This window comes from Brachyhypopomus gauderio, chromosome 19 (assembly GCF_052324685.1).
Source record: "Brachyhypopomus gauderio isolate BG-103 chromosome 19, BGAUD_0.2, whole genome shotgun sequence".
Classification (NCBI taxonomy): domain Eukaryota; kingdom Metazoa; phylum Chordata; class Actinopteri; order Gymnotiformes; family Hypopomidae; genus Brachyhypopomus; species Brachyhypopomus gauderio.
Window position 1 is genome coordinate 11,501,268 of NC_135229.1, and position 15,537 is coordinate 11,516,804.

General features: G+C 46.3%; 4 protein-coding genes and 1 long non-coding RNA gene across 8 annotated transcripts in view; 3 read left to right on the forward strand and 2 right to left on the reverse strand.

The window, feature by feature from the left end:
• The window catches only part of LOC143482853 (uncharacterized), a 2,698-nt gene extending 1,407 nt beyond the window's left edge, over positions 1-1,291 (forward strand). The window contains exon 3 of the long non-coding RNA XR_013122306.1: positions 1-1,291. This exon is cut by the window's left edge and continues 78 nt beyond it. This is a non-coding gene — a long non-coding RNA (uncharacterized LOC143482853).
• The window catches only part of LOC143482851 (collagen alpha-1(XXVI) chain-like), a 27,130-nt gene extending 25,741 nt beyond the window's left edge, over positions 1-1,389 (reverse strand). Inside the window, exons 1-3 of one of the 3 annotated variants that reach the window (XR_013122305.1) lie at positions 933-1,389; positions 482-604; positions 15-118 (exon numbers count right to left, since the gene is read on the reverse strand). Coding sequence is in view for 2 of the 3 variants with exons in the window: in XM_076981415.1 (XP_076837530.1) it covers positions 15-118; positions 482-604; positions 933-1,096 (391 nt within the window). In the remaining variant the exon portion in view is untranslated. The remainder of the gene's footprint in view (positions 1-14; positions 119-481; positions 605-932) is intronic. The other 2 variants (XM_076981415.1, XM_076981416.1) reach the window with 2 other exon arrangements.
• Positions 1,390-2,114: 725 nt separating this feature from the next.
• srprb (SRP receptor subunit beta) lies at positions 2,115-4,348 on the forward strand. The gene is made up of 7 exons (XM_076981622.1): positions 2,115-2,307; positions 2,589-2,683; positions 2,809-2,886; positions 2,984-3,066; positions 3,306-3,442; positions 3,594-3,648; positions 3,755-4,348. Exons 1-7 carry the CDS (start codon positions 2,166-2,168, stop codon positions 3,963-3,965), a joined length of 801 nt encoding a protein of 266 aa, XP_076837737.1. The 5' UTR covers positions 2,115-2,165; the 3' UTR covers positions 3,966-4,348.
• A 1,463-nt stretch (positions 4,349-5,811) lies between these two features.
• wdr53 (WD repeat domain 53) lies at positions 5,812-8,166 on the reverse strand. The gene is made up of 3 exons (XM_076981621.1): positions 8,038-8,166; positions 7,074-7,581; positions 5,812-6,609 (listed from the first exon to the last, which is right to left on the reverse strand). The coding sequence occupies exons 2-3, from the start codon at positions 7,560-7,562 to the stop codon at positions 5,944-5,946; spliced, it is 1,155 nt and encodes a 384-aa protein (XP_076837736.1). The 5' UTR covers positions 7,563-7,581; positions 8,038-8,166; the 3' UTR covers positions 5,812-5,943.
• Positions 8,167-8,672: 506 nt separating this feature from the next.
• On the forward strand, positions 8,673-14,227 carry neu4 (sialidase 4). 2 transcript variants are annotated; one of them, XM_076982010.1, is made up of 4 exons: positions 8,673-9,145; positions 10,528-10,809; positions 12,959-13,214; positions 13,306-14,227. In XM_076982010.1, the coding sequence occupies exons 1-4, from the start codon at positions 8,945-8,947 to the stop codon at positions 14,148-14,150; spliced, it is 1,584 nt and encodes a 527-aa protein (XP_076838125.1). In that variant the 5' UTR covers positions 8,673-8,944; the 3' UTR covers positions 14,151-14,227. The 2 variants fall into 2 exon arrangements, with proteins under 2 accessions (XP_076838125.1, XP_076838126.1); XM_076982011.1 differs by lacking the exon at positions 8,673-9,145 and having other exon boundaries at positions 9,982-10,809.
• Positions 14,228-15,537: the final 1,310 nt, after the last annotated feature.

The following is a 15,537-nucleotide window of genomic DNA, read 5'->3' on the forward strand; positions in this document are numbered from 1 at the left end:
TCCAGTTGACCCACCTTCACTGCAGTCACTCCCGAGGAACCCAGGACAACACCTCCACTCTAGTACTGTCACCTGGCGATACGCCACCTTGTAGGAAGGCCTGACCAGAGTCCTGTAACTACAGAACAGGATTCAGCATCATACGGGCAGAAGATGTTTCAGCTGTGTCATGAACCTGAGGGAGGTTATTAGTTTCACATTTTGATCTAATATACACAATCACAAGAATTAACTCCAAATAAATTTTCCTATTAAGCTCTCATCTCATCCAACACACTGGAGCTGCCAAGATCTTGTGCTTTTCATTTTGATAACAAACACACTATGTTTAATGACCAAAACCTCAAAACGATCGAGATGCGATTCACTTTTCATTAAAAACAATATATGTACAGCCTTAAAAGGTTTTTTGGATCCGAGTTGAGTTCCATGTGACTTTGGGAAAACGGCACTCAACGCCTTTAGTTTGTACGTCACCTACCTGATGAGTTTTGCGCAAGGGCCCGGCCACCGGCAGCCCTGAAACACTCTCTGTACCGTCGTCTCGGTTCCGTTGTGCACCTGGCACGTCACCGTCTTTGATGTCGTGTACTGACACCAGTTTCTGAAGAAAAACACAAGACCTCGCAGGAGGGCACCATCGCACGCGCTCGGAGGACGGATGACTCCAGTCAAAGTCAAAGAAACCCCGCAGGGTTCATTTTTATCTTTTACTTTATTATTTATTTTACTTTATTAATTTTGAACGGTTTCAACTCGACAGGTCAACTCAACATTCAAATGCCCCTCTGACGACTCCGAACTATCACAGAAGGGATGTGTCAACAATAAAACTACAATTTCCCATTGTTTATTATCATGTACATATCATATTTATTACCATATGTATTATTATAAACACGCAAACAAGACTGTTCGAGCGCATACTCTACCTGCGTTGCGGGTTAACGCCAGCAGCAGGAGGTCCAATGCTTTGTTCTGAGTTCATGTGTTGCAGTGTTAGTCCAGGAAACTGGTAGATAAAGCCGGTTCCGACCGAAAGTCCAGCGGAACACACGAAGATGCACAGCACACCCCATAACGCGCGCCGACTCATTGTCCCAAAATTAACGGCACAACGTGGTCCCGTACTCGTCGCGCGCACTAACAGCTTGCAGACAGTGTGAAGGAATCCATCCGTGATCTGTAGGAAAAGCTGCAAAAACGTCTTTCTAAAGCTTAATGCAATCGAAGCGTTGAGACGGAGACGAGCGGGGCAGGCGGAAAACGCTCTCGGACGACACGGGAGATGCGTCTACGTCGAAAAAAAAAAGAGTTTCTCATGTTCTCACGCCCCACTTTGAAGCGACGTTCCAGGGTGGCGCGCGCTCAGACGCGCCCGGGCGCCCAGACGCACGAGACGAAGCGAGATGGTCGCGCGAGGTTAAAGAGGGGGGGGGGGGGGGGATGAAATCTGTTACTCTACATTCACTTCATCTTTATAAATTAACGTTATTCATACCCATGTTAATTAATGTTAGTATAACTATGCTGTTAGTAAATCGCTATCGGAGTTTTACATGGTGTATTAGGTTACAACATGGGAAACTAGTTTATAGGCGAAATAAAGTGACCCAACTGACTAGTGTAGGGAGGCTGATCCATAACGGACATTGGGGAGATGTGTTGGGGTTCCGTGATATGACACTATTTAATAAACAATATAATATTTTATTATTGAAAATAGGGTAAAGTTTAAATACCACAACTCTACACTGGCAAAAGAACTAACGAAACAAAGGTTAGCATTCCTGCAAAACCCCAAGACCTCCGAACCTATAATGTGCCTTGAGAACTGTAACACATGTTTATCATTTATAAATAGAGAGAGAGAGAGAGAGAGAGAGAGAGAGAGAGAGAAGGGGAGAAAGGGATAGAGAGAGAAGAGAGGAGGGGGTGAAAACTAATCTAATCCATTCAGTCCTCCCTTAATGCCTTCAATAATGTAAGACCATTACTTCATCATTTCAACGTTATCGTCTTTAAAGTCTCCCATATACTGTAACGGTACTGTAGGGCGGGGCCTACTGCGCATGCGTGGGCGGAGCCTACTGCGCATGCGTGCTCTCCACACATGTACACGTGTGTCATCGTGAACTTCCTGAGCAACAGCAGCCAGCGCCGCCATGGACGAGAAAATTAATCTAGATCTGGAAGGGCTGGAGTCGGAACCGTTTATGGACTCTTTGGTCAAGGAAATACTACAGCAGGACCCCACGTATCTGATCGGGATCTTTGTGGCCGTAGTGGTTGTTTTAATCACAGTAGGTAAGCATGCAAACATAACGTTAACGTTAATGTTGGGCCTCCCACTGGATCCTCGGCACCAGACAGTCATCGCCAGGCTGATCGAGGACGGGAAATTACGAGCCAGACAGCTGGATTAGACATCTAATCTGGCCAGCCGTCCACAGGTCTGGAGATTAGCGGCTCTTGTCGGTCTGATTAGGTTAGGAGGGCTGCTGACATGGTTAGCCAGCTAGCATAGCTACCGTCTGGTTAAAAGCACCAGAGGGTCCTGCACTAATGTGATCTGTTCTTGTCTGCAGTGTTTCTGAGGTTTTTCGTGGGTTCCCAGACCAGCAGGAACACGGTGCTCCTTCTGGGCTTGTGCGGTGCTGGAAAGACTCTCATCTTCAGCAGGGTGAGTCTCTGAGCTGTGATGATCCACTTCTCAGGAGACATTTGCAGTTGAATTGCCTGCGTTAGGTGGTTATACAACCGTAGGACTGATGTTGAGTTTTATTTCTCCTGCTCTGGTCTTTTCAGCTCCTCACAGGGAGATTCACGAGGACTCAGTCGTCCATCACAGTGAGCAGTGCATCATACAAGAGCAAAAACGAGAGGGTAAGACACTATAAATGTTGTATCACACCGTCTTTTAACCACATGTGTGCCTATGATCATTTCATCGTCATGCTTGTCCACGATTTCTTATGTGTAGGGTACGAGCTGGACGCTTGTTGATGTTCCTGGTCATGAAAGTCTAAGGCCGCAGTTTGTGGAGAAGTTCAAGGCGTCTGCCAGGTAATCCGGACACGTGCACTATCTGCTAACAGAGGAAGCGATGTTTGTGTTGTTTAAAGGTTATCTGTGAAAGTTTCCATGCAGTTTCACTGTGGATTTAAAGTAGTTCTGATTGGTTGTGCACATGTGAATCTGTGATTTTTGTCCTGTCCGTATGGTACGGTCACCGGTTCTTATTCAGTATGTGTTTTGGTTTAGCTCACGCACGTTTGGCTAACCGTTAACGTTCTTGAGTTTAGAGCCATCCTGTTTGTGGTGGACAGCGCAATCTTCCAAAAAGAAGTGAAGGACGTGGCCGAGTTCCTCTACTCAATCCTGACGGACAGCGTGGTGCTCACGAACAGCCCCCTGCTGGTGATAACGTGCAACAAGCAAGGTCCAGCCCCCTGTCTCCGTCCCCACGTTCGAGACACCGTGTCCTCTTGTCACGTTTCTAACTCAAACTGATTGGCGGCTTTGTTTTTATTGACCGGCCATACGTATGTCCAGATTTACACTTTTACTGATGCAACCTCTCTGTCCTGTAGATGTTACCATGGCCAAGTCTGCCAAGCTGATACAGCAGCAGTTGGAGAAGGAACTGTAAGTGCCCCCCCCCCCCTCCCCCTAAGATTCATAAGATGCCTTATGAAATTTATGAGGCAAAAAGGAGGCCACTCACGTATCACTCCCTCACTCTCACTCTCAGGAACACTCTGAGGGTGACCCGGTCGGCGGCGCTCAGCTCTCAGGACGGGTCGATGGGGGTGGCCGTGCACCTGGGGAAGAAGGATAAGGACTTCGACTTCTCCCAGACGCCCTTGCGGGTGGAGTTCGTGGAGTGCACCGCCCGCGGCAGCAAGGGAGAGGACGGCGAAGCCGACATCGAGTCTCTGGAGAAGGTTCTGGCCAGGCTGTGAGGGGAGGGGCCTCTGATTCTGATCGTCGGTGCCACGCCCCATTTGACCACACCCTCTGACTCTTCTATTTGGACTCTAGTTCTTTCTATACTCCTGTCGTCAGTATTGTTTCTTTTGTTATACTGACGGTTTATTTTGCTTCCAGTTGACTCCTCCCCTGTTCATATGTTCTAGTTCACCATGTCATACAGCTTTATTTATTTTTTTGTGTAACTGTTGGAACTAGTCATGGTACGGCCCCCTCTCGGCCTGGTCCGGGGCCCGTGTCACGTCTGCTTGGCGTCCCAGATTGATAAAGCCTGCCTGTATTGCAACATTGAGCATGAGTGCTGGCCAATGTTGTGCCATGTAAATAAATACAGTATTTTTTTTGCGATCAGTAACGTTTGTTACACAAATAACTTTTTTGTCCATGTCACATCTGCACACCTCCGTTCCAGCGGTCAGTGAAGACACACAGCTGTCTGTCCTCCGCTCTGACCAGACAAGACCGTACGGGTCCGGAAGCGCTTTAGACTCACGAGAGGGCTAAAATGTCTCCAACACCCTCCGTGTCAATAAATAGAAGCAAAAGTCAGTTCAGCACAGGGAATGTCAAAAGAGAACAAACAATATTAAAAAAAATTATTACATCACTTGATGTGTATTTTCAGGAATTTACTGTGCAATCAAACTTGTCTATATATGTATATAAATATCAAAGATTCCAGGACTTGTAACTACAACATACTGTGGTTTACAATGCACACAAGGTTTCCACAGCAACAGGACCTTTAATCTGTTGTGCAAACACAGTGCCCCAATAAAAACTGAGGAAGAGTCCAGTGAGGTCCACACAACCCTTTATATACACAAGAACAATTTATTGACACTTGGTGACCTTAACTGCCCTAAATTCGAAGGAATACGAGGTTTAGATCTGCTATTCTAGTCCCGTTATTCAAAATAACCTACAGAAACATTTATACTGTGGAACAAACCGAGTCACTAACATAAAAAAAATGTAAGGAAATCGGATGCATATGGCGTTCAAAAAGCAGTGTGCGCTCAGGACGTCTGAACACCTCCGATCGTGTGAGCCCACAGACAAACGCCAGTTACCCGTTAGCGAGTTTCTTAGCCGTAGCTTAGCCGCCGGTTCTTGGTGGGGTTCACATCAGGACTGTGTCCTGCTCCCTGCCTCAATGTCCTCAGGACAGCATGACACAGGACGCTGGCTCGTGTAAAGATTGCTGGCCGACTGGGAGATGTTTAAGGGACAGGAAGTGGCAGTGGAGGATCTGATGACTGTTAGCGGCCACCTCCGCACGGGGCTGTTGGAGGGACTCGTCTCCGGCTGCAGAAGCATCTCCCAGAACCGCAGGCTTCTTTCTCCAAACTGCACTCGGTTTGCTCATGCCGGGTTCACCCTTTACCCACTTCAGTGTTTCCTATTAGTCTCAACTAAAGAAAACATGCTCACATACATGTGCGCACGCACACACACACACACACACGCACGCACAGAGGTGTTTGGGGCAGGGGTGGGTGGATGTGCTCCTCCCTGTTAATTCCTGCTCACTTCTGTGGTGTGTTAGGTTGGGGGTTGAGCAGTGTCCCCCTCAAACTTGAAATGAAACTTATACATCTGTGAACGCACACAAATCTGCACTCAGTTCAGAAAACTTGAGTATTTATTTTGCATGCTGGGAGATGCAACACACACACACACACACACACACACACACACACACACACACACACACACACACACACACTATATATATATTAAAAAAACATCTAGACACACCCAGCTTCTGCACACACACACCCCCCGAAAATATTAAACAGAATCAGGTCTACTAAGGCCAGTTCAGTCCTTTAGTCCTTTACAGGCACAGATAAATAGTACCCCTCAGTTTCCCCAGAAGAGAAAACACAAACACAAGTCAAAAGGGTACCGCAGGTCTCCAGGATTACGGCTGGATTATGATTTATACTACAGTCCTGCCAGAGAGTAGACGGTCAAGATGGGACTCTGGTCTGCCACGAGCAGACTAGGCTGACCCTTGACCTGAGCTGGACAAACCCAGTTCACCTTGTCACCGTGGCTGAACTTTAGTCTGGGCCCATGGTCAGGGTGCCTCTCCCCTGGATCGGCCTGTGTGGCCACGTCTGGGAGCTGCTCCTCGCCCATCTTCTCTTCAGCCTTGGTGTTTCCGGGGGCCTGGCGCTTGGATCCAGACCTGCCTTTGTGTTTCCTGCGCGGGGCCGTGGTCCCGCCCCTGCACTTCCCCTCCGTGGCCACTAGGGGCTCCTCTCCCAGATCCCACAGGGCCACGACGCCATCGTTACCTCCCGTGGCCAGCCAGTAAGGGTGGGGCAGGAAGCTGAGGAAATGTGCCTGTGAGGCACCCTGGCTGTGGGCCTTTATCGCCCCCTGCTGCTCGTGCCGGGATCCGGCGCCCACCCGCGCGAGGTGCACGCGGCCGTCTTCAGCGGCACACGCGAGCACGTTGCCGCAGGACGCCACGCTGACGCAGTGGGCCAGCGGGGGGTTGAAGAACTGGCCCGGCCTCTGCTGGACGTCCCCGGCCTCCTCCGCCGCCTCCTGCAGACTGCGGGTCCACACGGGCCGGGCCTTCTGCAAGTTCCACAGCATTACCTGCAGGAACAGTGAGGCACAGTATTATACGCAAATGTAAAGTCAAGATATCGTCAAGTGTAATCTCACATCTAAATATTCACAAAAAAATATCACCAAAAGATACAAAACAACAACACAGTCAAAACACGTGAAGTTTTAAAGTGATTATAGTGGAATTTTCTCAAATTTTAAAGAACATGTCTTACTGCTTGAAGGTTACATTATGGTTAAAAAAAAACTTGGCCACTAGAGGGCAACGTAGCTATATTGAACAGATATGTGCTCTGCTTATTAATAGTGAGAGAAGTTTTTTGTCTCTTCCCAACATCCATAATCTGGAATCTACAGTCTGGGATAATCTGGGAATGGGAGCTTAGTCAACAGACGCCATCTGTGTTCTCTCTGTGCTCCAACACACCGGGTTAGAAGACACTCCAAGTGTGCCCTCAGGATTTAGACCTGTGTCACCGCATACATCTCACCTGCATGTCAAGTCCTGCAGACACTAGGCTCTGTGGTCTCTGCGGCCGGAACGCTACGGAGGAGCAGATGTTGGTGTGTTTGCGCAGCGTCCGGCTCACTTTCCCCGCCTGCAGGTCGACCACCTTCACAGCTCCGGAGTCGTTGGCCGTGGCGAGCAAGGTACCCAACTCGTTCACCGTCACCGAATTGATCTCGTCCTCACCCACACCTCGCAGCTCTTCCAGCGCCCCCTTCAGGCAGCGGGGGTCCAGCACGCTGACCGTCTCCCCGTGAGACACGTACAGGAGCCCAGGGGCCATCGGGGAGAAGGCTGCGCAAGTGACATCCTCTCCAGCGGCGACGTGAAGCCGGGCAAGTGGCGCCCCGTCCGGGCTCCACACCGTCACCTCGCCCCCTTCGGCTCCAGACGCGAGCAGGCCGTCTGCTCCCCCGGAGGAGGCCACGCACAGCACGGGAGCGGAGTGTCCGCCCTCCCACCTCTGTGCCATGCTGGATATCTCGGCTCTCCTGGGAATACAGAAGGAAATGATGAGGTTAGAAGTGTCCACGTGGTACAACCACAGACGACCCCTCATGTTTATAGGAGAGTCAGAACACGAGCTGCATCTGAGAAAATTCATCTCCATACCATAAAACTGTAATTCTAGACGTGGTTATACATTAATATACATTAATATGGTTCATTAGCATTAGTTCATTATTAAATGTACATAACTTTTTTATGAAACTATAGTTAGCTACGTTAGATATCAACATAGAATATATTTACAACAATTCAGTTACATACATTAGCACAAATAAACAACTACAGGAAAGACTAGATAACAATCAACCCAAATTGCAACCAACGACTCACTGAATCGTCGTACTTGGCAGCTATCTTACTAAATTCTGTTATTAGCCAACTAGCAAGCCTGAATCTACATGACATCAACTTTACAATAATTCGGAGTATAAATTTACCTGACACAGAGGTACCAGAGTCGTTTTGTATACGTCCTATGCAACAACGCATGTGATTAAAAGTCACTCAAATATAACTACGGACATTTGGTCGCAGGTGACACACGTGTGAATCCAGCGACGTCCCCGAAATATCCGCACATAAAAGTCGCAGGTTGATGACGTAAATATAGTGGCGGGTAGCTTTATTAACCCAATAAAACGCAAAATAGTCATAATGATGTATAAAAAATTACGTTTATGTTTACACACCATGAAAAATAATAACAGTTTACCAATATTGTACCTAAAGGGGAAAAGAACGAATAATAAAACCCCAGAATAAAACACAAGGAATGAGCCTATAACTTAGACTTACCTGTTTACCTGGCGTGTAAACTATTAACAATTGTAAAAAAAATTCCGAATAGAAGAAAACACAAACAAAATGTTGGTACTGGTGCAATGACCCTTCACCCTCCAACCCCCGTTCACATGTGTGACATGCATCGGGCTAACGTAGGGTGACTGACCATATGTTCATTTGGGGAAACCAGGGCGCACGTACACACACACACACACACACACACACACACACACACACACACACACACACACACACACACACACACACACACACACACACACACACACACACACGGGATGTGGTGTCACAAAATTCACAGGATATGGTGTCACACACTGGTCACTACTACATATTTGTCCAGGCCCAACATTGACAGCAGTACAGTGACCGTGTGATTATATTAGGAGTGTTTAACATCAGTACAGTGACAGTGTTGTTACATTAGGAGTGTTTAACATCAGAAGAGTGACAGTCTGGTTACATTAGGAGTGTTTAACATCATTACAGTGACAGCGTGGTTACTTTAGGAGTGTTTATGCTCTTCTGCTTTTAAGAAGTGAAATGTGGATCTGTTTGAGCTTCTGTCAGGACCCCTGTGCTCACCAGGAGAAGGCTGTTACCCGCTTCCCTGTTAACAGGCACCCTCACACACACACACACACACACACACACACACACACACACACACACACACACACACACACATGCATCTCACCCTCAAGTGCTTGTTTGACTACCATCCTGTTACACTGTCAGCTAACAGTAAGTTGTCTGTTTTTACTTCTGTTGCTCTTCTGTAAATACAATGCTTCATCATTTTTGAAACAGTAATAAACAGCTAAATGTAGTAAATGGTATGTTCGAGTAAACAGCTTTTGGTATTGACTATTCTATATTTCTTAACTGATCTATACATTTAACACATGGGGATGTTGACAGTTTGAGTGCAAATTCAAAATGGTGCGTAACGTTTGGAATTCACAATGATGCGTAGAGTTAATGTGTAGAATTCACAATGATGTGTAGATTTAATGTGTAGAATTCACAATGATGCGTAGATTTAATGTGTAGAATTCACAATGATGTTAAAATTGCAATTTCTTGCCTTCCCCCTTGGGAAGACCAATAAACATTTGTTAGCGTAAATATATATCTTACAACCACAAAAGTATTAACCAACAACACAGTCATTTAATAATACTGCACATTCCAACTCGTTTTAGTTTTTAATAATGATATGACAAACCCTGAAATTTTAAACCATTATCCATTATCCATTACAGTATATAAACCACTATTATAATATTATTTAACCATCATTTCATTGCTGAAATTTACTGGTATATGCAGTTAGCACTGGGCTATATACAATAGGCATCAAACTGTAAAGATATTTGTATTTAAGGGTTTAGCATCTAAGTGTAAAGATATGCACACACCCCTCTCTCTCTCTCTCTCTCTCTCTCTCTCTCACCATCTCTATTTCTCACTCTCTCGCCTCTCTCTCTCACACACCCTTTCACGTCCCTTTCCTGCATATGTGAACCACAGTGCCTATGACAGGTCTAATAAAACTGCACATAGAAAGAAGTAGAACACCCTGCTGAAAAACTCAGTACTCTTGTAAATGTGCCATATTTTGTCAATTGTGATTTTTCACTGCAATCGAAATTTGTCCTCCACTTTTTACACATCTATGGAGTTAGAACATGCACACACGCACGCACACACGCGCACACACACACACACACACACACACACACACACACACACTAGTGATTACTAGGGGGCTGTGGATTACACGTGCCCAGAGCGGTGGGCAGCCCCAGCCTGGTGCCCAGGGAGCAGTTGGGGTTAGGTGCCTTGCTCAAGGGCACCTCAGTCATGGCCCCAGGCCTGGGAATCGAACCCACGACCCTCCAGTCACAAGACCAGTTCCCTACCACAGGACCATGACTGGTTTTTGGTTTCTTTGTGGTGGCTTTATGAAAGAAAGAAAAGAATGCTGACTGTGGGATGAGGTCTTTCTCTCTCTAGTGTTCACTCTCCCTTTGCATAGTGATGGCCTCACTGACTGTTCTAGACACAACACGCTGCAGGGGGGCAGAGAATCCCTGTTTATTTTGTGTTTCGTTACATCCCAGTATGATGTGCTGAGCGGCACATGTCAGCTGGTGCGATATCTGGATCTGCTTGAGCCGTTTACCCACGACGCCCATCGCCGGACCATGCAGACGCATTTCCCTGCCCGCTCCGTCCTGTTCCGGAAGAAGTCCGGCGGACTGACATATCGGATTCCCGCTCTGGACTTCCTGCCACGGAGGTCCGTCTTCCTGGCCTTCTGTGAGGAGAGACTGAGTCCCGCAGATGCAGACGCACACCTGCTCGTCCTGCGCAAGGGTATCTTCTACAGGAATTATGTGGAGGTGTGTACAGACACTTCACTCCCTCTTACAGCGTTTCGTTAATAATCCCAGATGGACGCTCCAGGTTCAGAAAGTAGACACTGTCAAGCTAAGTCTCTAAGTAGTTGTTGAAATCATGGCTGAATATTTATTTGCATCTCAGAGTTGAACTAATTCTTCCTGCTGGCTTGCAGTCATTAGAACATCTCAGGAATCTTCAGCTTAATTCTGGACAGGACTTTTATTGTGTGGACCGAGAATGTCCACCTCTGGAAATGTCTCTGCTGTCATTCAATGTCCCTACTCTCTAGTTGTTCTTAATAGGTTGCCGCACAACTTTGCGCTCAATTGTAAATTGTAATCTGGTAGTAAATTGTAATCTGGTAAGTGCTTTCTGTCTGTTTTTCACCCAGTTACCCAAGTACATATAACTAACTGAAAAAGGACCAGAACCCTATAGGTTCAGCTATAGCGTATAGCACAAAAACAAATCCTCTTAGTCTAAATAATTGTTTTTCTTTTTTGAGTCCAACTATTTGCAAGATTCTGAGTCTTTGCAGGACTCCTTGTCTTTTGGCAGTAGTCAAATCAAATCAAATCAAAATGTATTTATATAGCGCTTTTTACAACAGTTGTTGTCACAAAGCAGCTTTACAAGTGTCTGAGTCCAAGCCCCCAGTGAGCAAGCCAAGGGCGACAGTGGCAAGGAAAAACTCCCTAAGAGCATGAAGAAGAAACCTTGAGAGGACCCAAGACTCAGGGGGGAACCCATCCTCCTCTGGCTGACACCAGTCACCATGGCAACATAAATTCGAGAGATACTTAGACAAAGAAGTGATGGGAATGATAAATAATTCAAATTTTTGTGTGTATTTATATAGGTGTTGTAATTCTATGTATGTAATTCTTATGCCTAGAGTCCTAGACTTCTTGATGGTCAGTAATAGTAGGGGAGAATTCGGGGTGGTGAGAGGGTCCAGGGTAGTGGGTTTATCCTTCATCTACAGCTGGTTAGGTAGGAGGTGGCTGGCCCAGGGTGGATATCGGCAAAGACTCATCTCTCATCGTCTCAGTATTTCTTAGGTAGGAGGGCAGCCATTTTAAAACAGAAAGAGGTACAATTAGCTCTGTATTAGATTATATGCGGGACAGAGGAAATTAAAACATTTCTGGAGTGTGGCAGCAACTACGGCATTAAATTATTACAGCCTAGCTAAAAAGGCAGACCCAGAAGGTAACATAGACTTGGGAGCATTCTGAGACATTAGCTTCCATCCACTGCACTGTCAACAAATGACAGCACCAGCGCTCCAATGCACCATAAAACCCTTCGCCTATGAACCCCTGGATCTGTACCTTTATCTAAGGGGTACAGGGGTCACCTCATTAATTGTTGGAACTAACACGAGGCCAGCACCCTGTGATCTTAGTGGACGTGGGGGTTCATAATAGGACATACGTTCTTGGAGGTAATCAGGAGCAAGCCGTAGAAGCAGTAGAAGAATTTTTAAATCAATACAAAATGTAACTGGGAGCCAATGCAGGGCTGATTGGACTGGATGGATATGATTATATTTTCTAGTTCTAGTTAAAACTCTGGCAGTAGTATTTTGAAGTACTTGAAGTTTATTTAGATTCCTATTTGAGCATCCTGACAGTAATGAGTTACAGTAGTTTAATCTGGAGCTAACAAAGGTGTGTTCTGCATCATGCATTTCTTAGCTTGATAATATTACAGAGATGTAGAAATGCTATCCTAGTACAATCCCAGTACTATCTATGTATTTATCAAATTATAGTTTGGAGTTGAGAATGACAGAATTGAGTGTGATATTTTTGGCTACTGAGTCGGGTGTAATGGGGTAGATTTAGCATTAAATCTGGTATTTTCTGCCTGTGGGCCCAGAAGGAGAACCTCAGATTTGCAGATTTGTCACCGTTAAGTTGGAGGAAGTTTTGCAACATCCAGCATTTTAACATGTCTTACGCAGGCCTCAGTTTTCCCTAATCTGGATCAGTCATCAGGTTTGGCTGTCAGAGTCTCTGATAATTAAATATTTAAATTTCATTAGCCTGATTAAATGGAAGTGAAAGTTGCTCTTTAGCTCATCACATCCCTCCTCTCTTCCTCTTCTCCTCTCTTCCTCTCCTCCTGTCCTCCTCGTCCTAGTGGGAGGACATGCGTGTGCTGAACACAGCCCGTCTCCCAGGACATCGCTCGATGAACCCGTGTCCCGTCTACGATGACTTCACGGGCACACTCTTCCTCTTCTTCATCGCTGTCCTCGGTCACACCACCGAGTCCTACCAGCTGGTCACAGGTAAGAACGTCACCAGGCTGTGCTGTGTGTCCAGCAGCGACAGCGGCGAGACCTGGAGTTCTGTCACCGATCTCACGCAGCAGGTCATCGGAGACACCATCAGAGGTGAGGCTCTGAATGCTAGTTATTTTAAACTGATTATCTTATTGCACTTTGTATTATCAATAATACACCTTATATTTACTGGTTTTGACAGAGTGGGCTACCTTTGCTCTCGGGCCGGGTCATGGAATACAGCTGAAGTCCGGCCGCCTGCTTGTCCCCGCCTACTCTTATCACATCGACTGCAGGAACTGCTTTGGCAAGCTGTGCAAAACCACGCCCCACTCCTTCTGCTTCCACAGCGACACGCACGGGCGGGCGTGGCGTCTCGGCCGGCCCGTACCAGGCCCCGAGTGCGTGGAGTGCCAGGTGGTGTGGGTGGAGGAGGAGCAGGGCACCGGCGTGTTGTACTGCAACGCCCGCAGTACCCTCGGCTACCGCGTGCAGGCCCTGAGCTTCGACCGCGGAGGCACCTTCCGGGGCGGCCAGCTGGTGCCGATGCTCGCGGAGACCGGGCGTGGCTGCCATGGTAGCATGGTCGGCTTCCCGTCCCCTTTGCCCCTCCCCCAAAACCCCGCCCCCCACCTCAGGTGGGATGCGGCCAAAGCTGATACCCTAACGCCGACCTGGGTGGTGTACGGACACCCGACCTGGCCGGGCGATCGGCGCAGTCTCGGCATCCACCTCTCTGCCCGACCCCGTGACCCAGACAGCTGGACGAAGCCTTGGGTGATCTATGAGGGCCCGAGCGCCTACTCAGACCTGGCCTACGTGGAGGTCCAAACGGCTGGGGCTCCACCCACCGCTGCCTTCGCGTGTCTGTTTGAGAACGGCACCAGGACGGCCTACGAGGAGATCTCCTTCTGCGTGTTCACGTTGCACGAAGTGATCAACAACGTCCAGCACAGCTCGCGGCAGAGCGAGGGGGCGCCGGGGGGCGACAACAAGGTGCTGAGGAAGAGGAGGAGGAGGAAGGTTGAGTTCTGTAGTGTGTGCTAGTTCTCTCTCTTCAAATACAGGAACGCAGAGAAGTTCTGTGATGCTCATAATACATCAGAATAAATATGAAAACTATGTATGGTGTGTGTGTGTGTGTGTGTAGTTTGGGAGATCTGCATATTTGGTGGTGGTGGTGTGGGGGGGGGGGCGTTTGAGCTGATAAATGTACAGTACTGTACAGGACATTTTAGAACGGTCTAGGAGACTAGGAGATTGGAGACATACTCATCTCATCAAAAATTTGTTTTTATCATAGAAATATAATATTTTATACAAATGTCAAATATAAATGTATTCTATAAATTAAGAAATATTCCAAGCATGTAGTAAAATATATTTCAATATATGTAATTAAAATATTGAGCATGTATGTAGTGTTATAAATTCTCAAGACATTCCAAACATAAAAATATTATAAAAACAGAATAAAAAAACATAATCCCAATAATAAAATCAAAATAATAAAAATTCATATTTTGATTCCTTCAAAAGGCCTATATAATCCTATAAATCCTATATAAGGCCTATAAGTGTTACCTGTCATGTGGTCCTGCCTCCCCCCTGTCAGTCTTTGTCTTTTGTTTTGTTCTCTGTGTTTTGAGTGACTTTTATTTTGACATTTCCTAGTTGTCTCTGTTTTCACACCCCTGCCGTGTTCTCTGCCCCTCGTTATCACTTTCAGGTGTGTCTTGTTGTGTTCCTTGTTTAGTCAGTGCATTTAAGTCCTGTGTTTGGTCTCTGTGGTGGTGGGTTATTGTATTTTGTCAGTGGAATGGTTCAGTCTATGTTCTAGTCGTGAGTAGTGGTTTTTGTTAGGTTAGTTCATGCTCTTTGTGTCCTTTTGTGTTTACTCTCATGTCAGCTTTGGTCTTTGTACGAGTTGTACCTTTTTGTGTTAGTCATTTATATTAAAACCTCCTATATCTGCACCTGCGTCCTACCTGCCCAGCCTTGTTTGTTACGTTACCGCACAAGCAACAGCAGATTTCATAGGGATTGTTAATTCATATTTAAGCAGTATTTCAGAGGTATTGTTATATAAGGGTCATTCCAAGATTTTGGTACATTTCAGGGGTGGTCACTTCTGAAAATTTGATCTTCAATTTGATCATTTTTAGTCACATTTATTAGCTACAGGTTATAGACAATCAAAAAATTTGATTCGTCAATCTCAGATATGGAAGCAGTTTTTTCGTTATTAGATTGGTGTGCAGTAAATTGGTATGTAGTAACAGGGTTGCAAATTTAGTCTAAGTTGTGGTCTACCCCAGGAACAGATGCTAACTGTGTAAAATTTAGCTATGTATACAAGATCAAGGACAAATATGGTTATATAAGTATATAAAGTAAATTTAGACTCTACTCAATATTAGTCTTACAATATGAG